Genomic DNA, 13,624 nt, shown 5'->3' with positions numbered 1-13,624 from the left:
TAATGAATTTTGTTTTATATATTTTAAGTTCAGTGCCATCAGATTATCCAGTTGGAAATATACAAAAGACAGTTCCTGATGTAGAACCAATACTCAAGAGAGACTAGAGTTAGGTATAAAGTTCTGGGAATCATCTATATAAGGAGAACTAGGACAGAGAACCAGGTGTTAACCAACTGTGCTTTAAAATCCTCTAAATACACCTTAGAGTCATATGAAATCTTCAATTAAGTCTTGTAAATTCATATACCAAAGAATATTTTAGAAGTTAATTAAAATATAGTCTAACACAACTGCTATTTAACTCCTGTCTTTAATATAGAACTGTTTATAATAGATCAACCTGAAATTAGCTTTTTTTCAAAGTGCCTCAATAAACCTGCAAAAGGAGGATTATAAGGCTATTACTTTTCTCCCTCTCTCCTCCCAAGTGCTTTTGTTTTCAAATTAAATGAGATAAAAATAGGTATAGCACTTAGCAAATGTGGGCTATTTTTAGAATAAAATATTAAATGAGCCTATAAATCAATCAATGAATAAACCAAAGTTCCAACTTTTTGGTCAAGACCTTTAAATCTGTCTGGGTTTCAGTTTCCTGTAAAAGAGGTTAGGCAGTGGCCTTTGATTACATTGGTATAGAGAGGAACCACCTCTACCACTTCAGAGCAGGCCCTGGGGATTGGGGAAAGCCAAGCGACCTGTCCAACTCTCACAGCTGGCACGGGTCAGAGGCGGTCAGTCTGGGCACAAGTCTTCCCGCCTTCTCCACTAACTAGCATGGGGACCATAACAGCCTCTCCAGCTGTTTCTGCACCCTTAAAAATGGTGACAATGGCCAGACAATCTCACCAAAGCCAACCCCTCTGAAATCTGAAAAAGTGGAAAATACTACGAAAGAAAACTTCTTTTTGCCACTCTAGTTATACATTGTTAAGAGCCATCTTCTAGCCCACTTAGACCTTGCATGTTTGGGTACATCTGTCAAGCAAAGGACATTCTAGAAATGAACAGCAGCAGAAATCTGCCTTAACTTTTTTTTTTAACCATTCAATACTACTATCAACAGATGCTTTGCTGTTAAATGAAAAGCTTTTAACACTCTTTATCATTTCCTAATTAACTTTCAAAGCATGTTTTTATAGCTTCTTTCAGGAATAGCATCAATATCTGTGAGTCAATAATTCCAGACACAGTAATCAACTTCAGGAAAAAAGGAGAGACATACCTAATATGTTTTAAAAATAAGAAACAATAATAATCTGACCTTTTTATAAGTATAAGGCCCCTTTCAAAACTATTATCCCATTGGTCCTTACAAGGTAGGTAAATTATTTCCCCCATTTTACAGGTAAAGAAACTAAGGGCAGATAGGGTTAGATTCCAGGGATGACTACCATTCCAGACCTTCTTCCACTGTGCTAGCTATCTCTAACAAGGGCTATTTGACTGACTGTAAAGGTAGATTTTGGGGCAGATCTCTGGAAAGCCTTCAGTACCAAATGAAAGCGTTTAGGCTTTATTTGGAAGGCAGCTCCAGGTCACTGAAGATTTTTGTGACTGGATTTGAAGAGTCCAGAGCTGTGCTTTAGAGATAATTAATCTGGCAGAGGCAGGGTGGAGAGATTAAGTCTGGGAGAGGAAATAAGAGGCTAAAGAGGGCTATAGCAGCAATAAGAAAAGAAAGGGACAAATTGATATTGTAAATCTTTTTAATGTAAGAAAATCTAAAAAATGACAATTGATTTTTTTAAATTAGAATGGTTACAAAGCATTCATCCCAAGTAAACAATGAGGTACATACAAAGTATTTTGCTAAGATAATCAAATAAATATTTGTTTACAAATAAATGTATTTTGTATTTACAAAAATATTTGTTTACAAGGTAGTAGGTACTGTGTTGAGTGTTGAAGATAAAATGAAAGGCTACAACAAGTTCTTGCAATCTCTGCCTCCAAGGGACTGGTTGGAGAGTCAGATATAATTCTAATTTTTCTAGCCTCTTTCCTATTCCAAGAACAAGACACTCTATCTCTAAACATTTTCTCTGGCTGTCAAATGTCTGGAAAGCTCTCCTCTTCATCTATCTTCAGGCTTCCTTCAAATCCCAACTAAAATGCACCTTCTTAGAGGTGTCAAACATGGGGCCCAGAACATATCACAACACATCCTGAGCCAGAAAAAAATATAAGTGGGAAACATTTAAAGAATCAAAATACAATAAAAACTGATCATAATTAGATTGTGAGCTCCTCGAGGGCAGGTAGACAGGACTGCCTTTTGCCTCCTTTTGTAGTGCCAGCATTTAAGCACAAGATTCCTTTCCACAGCTCATGTGCATGGTCCAGTTTTTTAAAAAGACTTTGGATTTAAAGTCAGAGAAACAGGGTTCAAATCACACATTTATAGATTTATTATCTCCCTGGACCTCAGAGGTCTCATTTGAGAAATAAGCAAACTGAGGCTGAGAATTTTAAAATCACAGATTATTAAATTAAATTTTTAAAATTAAATTAAAAAATTAAAGTCAGTGATAAAAAGTAGTGATCTAGTATCTTTTCATCTGTATCAGGTGTGTCCTAACTTTTTTGTGTATCATGGACCCTTTGGGCAAGTCTGGGGAAGTCCATGGACCTCCTCGAAATGTTTTGACTTAATAAAAAAATAAATAAATAAAATAAAAATAAAAAAAAAAAAAAAACCCTTACTTTTGGTTTTAGTATCAATGTTAAGACAGAAGATCTATAAGGACGAGGATCTTTTTTCTGCCTAATAAACCTAAATTTGTTTAATTTATCAAATTTCTATTCATTTTAAAATGAATAAATGACAAGTAATTTGACACATTAATATAATATATTTTAAAAACCAGAGCCTCCAAGGCTTTAAGGAAGATTAATGGGAAGGCATGGAAGGCTTTTTGAATCATTAAGTGAAGGAAATCACTCATACCAATCAAGACTCTACTGGCCATTAATGCAGTGTTTTACAGAATTACAAACATGAATAAAACCTAGTTTCCTTCCACAAAGTGTGGCTTATCTGAGGAAAAGCCATGTATATAAATAATCCTTTTTTATACATCAATGGCTGTGTCATTATTATTATTATTATTATTATTAATTATTATTATGGTTATAGCCAATTCATTCACAGGGGCACATACTGTATAACTTCTCATATACTTCCAGGCTGTCCTTCCCATCTCCATTCCTTCCTGTAGCTCCTACTATTGGGGACTTTTTCATTTGTTTGTGTATCCCTAGAACCTAGCACAGAGCCTGGTACATAGTGGGTGCTTAATAAACACTCCCTGATTGCATAATAAACACTTGTTGATAGATGACTGCAGATAGCAACCCTTCCTGGCCTCCTCAGAGATTCTGCTCCAAGTTGTCCCAATAAATCTTATTTAAAGAGGGCAAAGTGTGGAAGATTTTCCTCTGGACATTTTTACATTTCCTAGGTTCCTAAGTGAAGTAGTCCCAGTTCCCCTTCCCCTTATATCTCCTACTTGTTAAATTAGATGGGGCCTGGGTCTGGAGTCAGAAAAGACCAGAGTTCAAATGTGATCCAGAAAAGGAGATAATAATAGCACCAACCTTCCAGGATTAGTGTAAAGATCAATGAAATAAAATGTATAATGTAGTGGGGGCTACCTAAAGGCTTATTCTTTAGCTGCACCCCAGGATTTCCTGGAGTCTTTTGGGTTATTTATTTTTATTGTTCAGTGGGATCCATTTAGGGTTTTCATGGCAGTTTTCCATTTCCTTCTCCAGCTCACTTTACAGAGGACGAAACTAAGAGGGTTTGTGACTTTTCCTGAGTCACAAAAGGAGTTAAAGTGTCAGAGACCAAATATGAACTTAGACCTTCCCGCCTCCAGGCCTAGGGCTCTCTATCCCCTATATTAAAGCCCAAATCATGTACCACCTCCTATTGGTAGTTTATTTGAACCTCTCCATTCTGCCTGATACCAGTTATTACATACATATTCCCCAAACCAACTGGTTGCCCCTCTACTCTCAAAGTTCTGGAAGGCAGGGACAGTTTTATTTTATAACTGTGTCTTCACTGTGTACGTAAGCCCAATATTTTGGTTCTGAAAGGTTTCTTTCAATTCCATGTAAACATCCAACAAGGGACAAGTTTGGGATGGCCACGGTCTCGAGCTTTACCCAAGCTATGCTAGAACCCTACAACAGGGCATAAAAAGGGAAGTTGAAGCTCAGTGTAGGAAACCACTGTCAGCTTTTGAGAGGGAGGGTTACCGTCCAAGTATAGGTTACCAACCATGTCAACACTCCCTAGTGAGCAAGGATTTGCAATCTTTTCCAAAAAGAACTTTTTTTTATTGCAAATATCAAAACAAAAAAAGAGCTTCAAGGATTCATGGTCCTGTACTGCTAACCATTTGTGTCTTAAGTTTGTCAGCGCTTACATGGCAACTGACCCTTAAAAATCCTCTCCTCTGGACCACAAGGAGTTACTTTCTGCTCTAAAAAAACACTAGTGGTAAACTTGGGCTACCCTAGAACAGAGAAACCACAATATTTAGAAATGCAACTTATCTGGTGCTAAATTAGGGGACAAAGGTCATCTTTCAAATGACAGACTAAAGCGCAGCCAAACCTGAATGGGGTTTTCTTTGAGTTGAATCCAAGTAGAGCATTGGCCTATACAATATTTATAAAACTCAATCTTACACAGTTTAAGTATCTTAGACAACTGAAGACATTTCCTGTGCCTATTAGGCCCCACCCTACAAGCTATACCCCTCCCCCCACTAAAAATAAAGTCTTTTCTATGGACAAGCAGGGAAAATCTCCCCAAAACAGGATTTGCCCCATTTCACAGGAAGGTTGAGGCTACTTCGAAGGATACTCTTAAGAGGCAAATGGGAAGCTGCTGTTCATGATACTTTTCCAATCTAGCAATAAGACTTCCCACACTGTACCTCCAGTCCCAAACAGAAAAAAAGAGCACACCATTTCCTTTTCCATGGCTTTGGGGAGGGGAAGCTCAGGATTAGGAGTGAGGGTGGGGGAATGGAAAAGGGATAACTTCTTTAGGGAAGGAAACCAGTTTCTGAAACTTAAAAGTTGCAGAGGCCCTTCACTTGAAGTCCAGAGGTAATGAGCCAACCACAGTCCTCCAGGATAGTACATTCAACTGGTTTTCTTAAAAGCTGGGATCCTAAACAGAATGAAGGACAAGATGCATACTTTTCCCCTGACATGTCTACCTCAAAGCTTCCTTTTCGTGAATTGGCCAAAGAATGCTGGACACTCAAACAAATATTTAAAATTTTGTCATTTTCTCTCTCCTTTTCCAGCTTTGTCATTACTGTCAGCTATTTCTTAAGATAAACCTATGAATGAAATATTCCTTCCCTCTTCCTCGATTCCCTTCCCCCCCAGGAATAACATTCTTAGAGGAGAGTGTCTTCCTTCCTTCTTACAGGAACCACATTTGTGGCAATAAGAAGAGTTAAAATAAGAAACATACACAATATACTCTGACTAGCTGTAGCACTTGATTCATTCTAGGCCTGTTTACTGATTCCAGAGTCTAGAAAAAGAAAGCTCTGTTTCCAGTTAGGAATTTTTCCCCCAAGTAACAAACTTTACGATATTGGAGATTCAGTCCATTCCTTCGGTTTAGAAGTCAAAGGAATATTAAGGTTGGTAAAGCCAGAGCAAAAACCATGTTCTCAGGTATTTAGTAACAACTGTGGCTGGCATTCTTCAGTTGAAGCAACTTAAGTCAACTTAATCCCAAATATAAACACCTAAATGTGGACCTATGCAACCTCCCCTGCTGAAGTTAAAAAACACAATTCCCAAAAAAAGTTATTCTGCTGAAAGAATAGTAATGTCAAGAAATCCATTCCATAGTATTGGAAATGAAAACAAGTGTCTTTCACAAATAAATTGCATATCAGGCAAAACTGACAGGAAGGGCTCTAGGATAAATTGTGTTCCTAACTTCCTCCAACCCCAAACCCAAACCTACCCCACACACAACAAAAGAGTTAAAAATTCCAAGATTAAGTACCAGGTCAAAACTGTAATTTAAAGAAGCCTTAGGAACAAAAAGACCACTCCCTCCTCCCCTTTGCTATTGTTCTAAATCACTGGATCTGAGAGTCCTCCAAACACCTAGGGTGGGAGAGAAAGGGGGAAGTTTGTTAGGATGCTGGGTATCAGGCAGCTGCATACCAATAGAATATTTTGCATGGGCAGAGGGGGTCCCAAGAAGAAACCTGCCAGATCGGCAAAATACCAGCCAATCAAGAGGGCCACCAGGACTCTAGAGAATGAAAGGGAGGGGGGGAATACTTTAATCCATCATTGGATTTCTCTACAAGAAAAAAGGCAGAAGAGTAGGCTTAAAAAATAAATTTGCTAAAGAAGGAAGGTCCCTGCCAACTAGGGGCAATTACATGGGCCTGCCAAGCAGTTTCAGCCTTGGGTCTTCATTAGGATCATTTACCATATGGCATAAATAAGCATCGAGAACACTCCGCCCTAACATAGCATCACATCAAGACAAAGCTTTGAGTAAGGGGGGTAGGGGGGCTTACCTTGGAGTTGTTTGAACCTTCCTTCTAGCTGATTATAATTGTAAGGCACCTGACTCGTATACCCAGGAGACAACGGCCCTGAGATACTGGCCGTTCTTTGTAATTCCATTATGCCCAGTGTAACCCCCCGACGGACCGCAGCAGGAAAATCCCACTCTTGCCCCCTCCAACATCCATCCAACACCACCACCACCGCCAGAAAAGCAGCTTCCGCCGGGGTTGGTGGGTTCCAGTTGCCCCTCTAGGACTGGCTTAAGCTGAACCTCCCGTCGAGAAGGCTTCCGTCTCTAGAGCTCAGCAAGCGCGTAGAGGCAATTTAGGAGGGGAGGGGAGGCTGCAGCAGAATCCGGTGAATACAGGGCGGATTTCCCACTTGGACAGGGAGCTTCCTCGTTGTTCCTCTTCCTCGGGATACCCAGACTAAAGATGAGAATTTTTTCTTTAAGTGACCGACCCAAAAAGACGGGTCTAAAAAACAACAAAGTCTACAAAGCGCCAAATCCTACTTTTTAAAGAGATGTTAAGTATGGGGGAAAGGGTCAAGCATGCTACTCCCATTCACCACTCCCCTCCAAAGCTTCCAGGGGCAGTGGGAGCACACCTCCCTCCTCCTCCTCTTCCAACCTTTCTGCAGCGGCTGCGGGTTTGTAATTTAATCAGTAGCCACTCACTGTGTATTTAGTGGTGATGTCACTTGATTAGCATAAAGCATTGTAGAGGAAACGAAGGCCGTACCACAGGGCCGGGGTGCGGGGGTGAAGGGAACTGGAAGGCGGGGTGAAATGGCACCTTGGTCAACCTCTCCCGTAAGCAGGAGCTGCCTGGGGATGGAGAAGGAGACTTCTCCCCTGCGAACACGCCGTGGGGACAGGGCACGCGGGGCGCTGCGGGAGGGTGGCTGAAGGAGCCCGCCCCGGGGGGGAGGCGAGCCTCGCGGTTGGTACCTTCCTAAACAAAGCTGGTGGAATTACAATCTTTTGTTGGGAGCCTCATGTAACGGAAAAGTCTCCGATTACTATCACATGAAAAGGAGAGCCCTCCCAGGTTCCGTTGGCCGGGCGAGGGGTTTGGTAAAAGACCCCGCCAGGTAAGGGGGAAGCCTGCGCTCATTCACTATTTAGAGCATTCCGCGCTGCGGCTGCTGGTCCGAGATAACGTGAGCGCCGGGACCTTGCACCTGGGGGCGGCGGGCGGGCCAATGGAGAGGCTCCTCCCCAGGGCGCCAATCTGTAGCCGCGGGATGGTCGGGCGGGAATCTCTGTAGTTGGAGTTGGACCATTTTCAATCAAGGGCAGTCGCTGGCGTCCCATAAGGTTGGGGCAGCGCGAGCCGGTGACGGGCACTCCAAGACCAAGACGACTTTCTTCGAGAAGTCCCGACGTCCTTTCTGCCGCCATCTGACAGTGTCCCCCAGTTATCTGGAGGAATTCCTAGAAACCTACCCTTCAATCACATTTCACATCCGGTCCACGTGTGATGTAGCCATACAGGTTAAATAAGATTTATCTATCACACATCTCAGATTATCCCCGAAGACGGGGGGGGTGGGGGGTGGGGGTGGGGGAGAATCTTCCTGAATTTAACATCACGATTGGAATTGAATAAATGATATTTATTTAGGACTTTATTGAGATAATGTGAGTAAACCATATACAGGATGTACATAGAATACAGCATCGGAAGCTTACAGCTGCACTAAGATTTCTGAGGAATTCCTCTCCTATACATAAATGTCAGTGATACAATTTTATATACATTATCCCATGTTATCCCAGCAACGCCCTTGTGAGGGAAATGGTGCAAATATTATTAAAACAAAAAGTATTCGTGCATGTATTGTTAAAGCAAAAAGAACTCTCCCAAAGCAGTTTCCTATGAATTATTTCCCCCAAATTTCTAGTCTCTGCTTCACGGAAAGAGCTTATCAATATCTTGAGATTTGACTTTTCAAATTTGGAATCCTACAGCACAGGTGTAAACAAAGTTGTTCCTAAAGGAATTGGCTTTAAATGCAGAACCAGAGTAAAATAGCATTGGGCACTGCTATAAATTTACCCCTATAATCCTTTAACACACTATTCAATGAAGTGCATCCTCCCTATTACTTGAGGCAGGGCAGTCTGGATTTCTCTCTAGCTAACAGCTTGGCTCTGAAGAACCAAATCTGTCTTCTAAGTAAATAGATTTGACACCTCTATACTGTCAACCCCATCGGCCCTTAAGACCAGATCTAAACCAGGGCTGGAAAACATTCAATTCATCTTCTTTTAAAACTACAAACAGCAATTGTCTATTTCCTGTAATGCATTTTCCAAGCTGGTAATTTACTCCTGCTATAGCCAATGCCAGCAGGAGGCTACTAAATAGGGTTATTTACTAAAATTCACTACAGCTAGATTCCCCCCCCCCCTCACAGGGTGCCTGCCACCCACCACAAAAATAAATAAATGAGCAAGCAAAATTTTTTTTTAAAAGCAAGCCAGGTGAAATTCACTTGGAAGAAATTCTCCCTAAGAGACCTATATGTTTGCTACTATATGTTCTGGTCAAGTGTAAATTCTCTAGTTAGGCACTGAAGCTAGATTCTCTCTGCCGATTGTAGCCTAGGCAAGACTGTAGAAATCAGATTGCATGGGTTTCTGAAGGCTGTGCCAGGGGAGTACAAGCTCTGGCAGGTTCTACCCATGTTGGAAAAGTCCAACTCAACTAGAAGGGGTGCTGCTGCCAGATTACAAGCTGGTGTAGGAAAAGATGCCTGCCACTCTCATCCCTGACAGCAGGTAGGTGTTGCCATGGCTCACAAGGGAGAGGCAAGCTCTTTTCATGAAAGCAGAAAGGGTGATGACCAATTGTGACACTGCCAAGGTGGTGGGCAATTCTTGCTACCAACTTGCTACTGTTGCCAAGCACCCATGAAATCCTTTTCTAATGTGACCATTTCTAATTCTTCAAGAGATGCGGGCTCAGAGACGGGACAGGAGATGACAACTGAAGTCAGATCAGGCCAATATTGCCCCTTTAGACCCTTTAGACTTTAGAGTTTGGAACTTTGCCTCCAGTGTTGCTACCATACTGGGCTTATTATCAAGTAGCATCAGCTTCAAACAAAGCAATTTCTTCCCCCAGTAAGCTTCAGTCAGCTCAGAATTCTACAAGCACCTAGGGAGGGGGGAACACAAACCCTTCAGCCTTAGCCAAATCTTGTTGGGTTCTTTTCCAATTAAATAAATATTGAGTTATTTAATTGTAAACTCCTTGTTCCCAGTTCTGTGTACTAGCTACCTTTCCAGTGCTAAGGAAAATATCTTGAACTCTACTCTAGATGTATAATGTTGGTTGAATTTATTATAATGAGCCTGGCACATACCATTTGATAGATTTTATCTAAATGCAGAAAGGCTCATGAATTAAAGGAATATTTTTTCAGTCACAGTGACTACATAAGTCATAAATTCTAAATTATATAATATAATTTTTAAATGTTTTTATCTTTAAGAAAAATATTTTATTTTCCTATTCCCTTCTGTGCTTTTCTTCTGTACTGGTGTTTTTCTTTTTTCCATAACTTTTTTTAAGTTGTATACAGATAGACAGACAGTCAGACAGATACACACACAGTGTTCTCAATCTCCTTTCCTATTTGCTTCATTTTCTATGTCTTCCCTTATTCTTTACATATTCTTCCTATCTGTCATTTCTTATAGCACATTAATATTCCATTTTGGTCATATCACAATTTGTTCAGCTCTTCCCAAATAGCTAGACATGCGGTTTTCTTCATCATGTTTTGTTCATCATGAATAATGCTGCTATGAATATTTTTTGTGCAAGTAGCCTTTTTTTCTCCTTTCAATAACATCCTTAGGGTCTAGTCCTAGCATTGAGATCATTGAACCAAAGGGTATGAACAGTTAGTTCAGGAGCTCTGAATGTACACTGATATATTGTTTTCCAAGGGATTGCACAATTCACAGCTCCACCTATTTTACCTCGCCTCTGCCAACACTGAATTTAGCTTTTTTAAAATACCTTTGCCAATGTGCCTACTTGAGAGTTTAGTATAGTATCAGTAGATAAAAAGCTGGCCTCAAAGCTAGGAAAACCTGGGTTCAGGTTCCACTTTGGACACATTCTGGCTGGGCAACCCTCCTGGGCAAATCACTTAACTTCTCATTGCTTTGGGCAATTCTCTAAAAGAGTATAACATTTCAGAGAAGTTGATGATCTGCATGGGCAAAGGGAACTTCCACACCCAAGAGTTCCCTATATCAATGAAATCACATGTCCCTATTCTTTTGCCAGGGTAGGCACTTTACTTAACAAATACTTGTTGAATTTAATTTGATTTAAGGTGGTATATTTCAAAATTGTTTTGTTTTGCATTTCTCATATTAGAGAGTTTAATTTTTTGGTAATTATTAACTATGCTTCTTTTGAGAAATGCCTACTCATATCCCTTGAGAATGAATGCTGCTTTTTGTAACTGAATCAATTTCTTATTAATTTTAGACATTATATTATAATAAATGTTTGATTCTGTATTTTATGACAAATATTTTCTCTAATTCCTAAATATATTGCTTTTTCATATGGAAATCCCTATTTTCATCTAATCAAATCTATCTTATTTAATCTCCAATAATTTCTTCTATTTATTTGATAAAGTAGAATTTTAATAGAATGTAATATATAGGAAGGCAATCCAGGTGAATAAAAATACTTCTCTGAGAAATTCCAAGAAGTCTAATTTGCTTGAAAATATAGGAATAGGGGAGTTTTAAGGGGAAAGATTGAAAAGGTAATTTGGGACAAAATTGTGAAGGGTCTTGTATTCTGAAGCAAAACTGCCAGACTTTATTAAGATAGTGGGGAGACACTGAAAATTTCTAAGTAGGGAAATAAAATCAGTAAATCCATGCTTTCAAAATATCAATATGGCATTGACATATAATACAGATTGGTAGTTGAGAGGAAAGTCTTGAGAGCATTTAGAAAGCTACTTCAACATTTCATAAAAGAGGGGAAAAGTTATGGTCTACCTTATGGGAGTGGAAATGAATGTGTTTCAGAGGACTGGGGATTGGGATAGAGAAAAAAGAATCCAAGATGAGATTTATAGCTTGGGTAATTAATTGAGGAAATCATAATAGTACTATGACTAGAAACCTCAGAGATTTAGGGCTAGAAAAGGTCTAAGAGGCCATTGGTACAACTCCATAGGATCATACAAAGGTTGAAAGAATGATTCACATCTAACACACTCATTTTAGAAAAAAGGCACTGACTTGCCTGGTGATCAAGCAGCTGCTGTTAAAAACAAAACAAAAAACGGAGGTAGGATTTGAACTTAAATCTTTCTTCTTAAAATTCCAAATCCAGCATTCTTTATCTACTTCCTCTACTCATGAAGCCTCTAAAAGGTATTAGTTCTGTTATTGTCAGGGGAGAGTGCTAAATGGAAGAGGGTAGGGAGGAAGATAGTAAAGAGGAACAAAAGAAAATTGTTTGGGGGCATGTCAAAATAAGATAGTGGGATGTCAACTGATATTTAGGGGAAAAGAAAAACACCTGGAAATGGAAACTGGGATTTGAAGAGAGGTTGGGTATAACAATAAAGATTTAAGAATCATCCAAATAGTCGCACTAGACCGAGTCAGGGATAGTCAAAGAGAAAACACAGGGTCACAATGGTCACAGAAACCTAGGAAAGCAGAAAAAAAACTCTTCTAAGAAAAGTACATAGTGGAACCACATAGTCTAGGAGAATTTAAAAAGAATGAAAAATTTAAAAAGCCTTGCAATGTGGGACTAGCTAATCATGCAAGGCTTTTGTTTTTATAGGATAATGGAAACAAAAAAAAAACATTTATAAGGGATCTTAAAAAATTAATTAGTGGTAAAGGAAGAGTCTGACTAGAAGTGTGAAAGAAAAGTGACTAAAGACCCAAATTGGAAGGAGATTAGGACAACAGCCGGAGGTGAGTCAGGAAGCTGGTTCAAAGGAAAGAATTTTGTTTGTTTTTAGAGGACCTAAATAAGTTTGTAATAGGATGAGAAGCAGAACTCTTGGGGACAGGTCTTGGAGGACTCCAGTATGGATAGGAAGAAAAGCCCAGGCGAAGAGGTTAGCCTGCAAGAGCATGAGATGTTTCTTCTGAGATAAGAAAGTACTAGTGAAGGTACAAAGAAATCTTGAGATGGAAAGGAGAGAGTTCACATTGTGACCTCCCTCTCAATAAAAGCAGGTAAAGGGCACCTAGGTAGAGCAGTGGATAGAGCTAGAGTCCTGGAATCAGGAAGACCAGAGTCCAAAACCAGCCTCAGACACTTAGACCTATGTGATACTGGGCAAATGATTTAATCCTGTTTGCCTCAGTTTCCTCATCTGTCAAATGAGCTAGAGAAGAAATGGCAAACTAGTCTAGTACTTTTGCCAAGAAAACCCAAACGGGGTTACAAAGAGTCAGACACCACTGAACAACAACAAAAAAGTAGGTGAGAAAATGACATCTACTAAAAATCATTTTGATAAATTTGTTTCAGTCCTATGACTGAGGATGCTGTAAACACCTTGAGGATACAGCCCATGTCTTTTTCATCTTTATATTAGTTACAGTCCCTAATACAATGCCTTAAGTATATATTATGGCAGATACTCAATAAGTAATTTCTGAATTTTTGTGCCTTTGCCCACAAAAATAAAATGAAGTCTTAGAAGAACTATGAATACAACAAACCAAAACTAGTAAACTGTAAGGGGAAGTACACTGGTTTGTGGATTCTCATTCCTATGCTTACCATTAAATAAGCATCTTTGGGCAAATCACTTTTTCCTCATCTGTGAAATGAAGTTTAAATGTGAGGACTTACTAGTTCTAAATGTGGTATTGATTTCTTGCTGTAGTCTCACTCTTTTATAGATAGGTAGATACATAGATAGATACAAAGATGGATGGAAGGATGGATAGAGATAGATAGATAGATAGATAGATAGATAGATAGATAGATAGATAGATAGATAGATAGATAGATAACAAAAG

General features: G+C 39.5%; 1 protein-coding gene across 2 annotated transcripts in view; it reads right to left on the bottom strand.

Annotated features, from left to right (window-relative positions):
• The window catches only part of SPTBN1 (spectrin beta, non-erythrocytic 1), a 191,675-nt gene that overhangs the window by 141,410 nt on the left and 36,641 nt on the right, over positions 1-13,624 (bottom strand). The window contains exon 1 of one of the 2 annotated variants that reach the window (XM_044663336.1): positions 6,585-6,693. The exons of the other annotated variant lie outside the window; for it this stretch is intronic. Coding sequence (XP_044519271.1) covers positions 6,585-6,693 — 109 coding nt within the window. Of the gene's footprint in view, positions 1-6,584; positions 6,694-13,624 lie in introns of those variants that run through there. 2 annotated transcript variants of the gene reach the window in all.

The sequence above is a fragment of the Gracilinanus agilis genome, chromosome 2, assembly GCF_016433145.1.
Source record: "Gracilinanus agilis isolate LMUSP501 chromosome 2, AgileGrace, whole genome shotgun sequence".
Classification (NCBI taxonomy): domain Eukaryota; kingdom Metazoa; phylum Chordata; class Mammalia; order Didelphimorphia; family Didelphidae; genus Gracilinanus; species Gracilinanus agilis.
The sequence above is the reverse complement of the archived record's forward strand: the minus strand, read 5'-3'. Positions and strand labels throughout refer to the sequence as shown.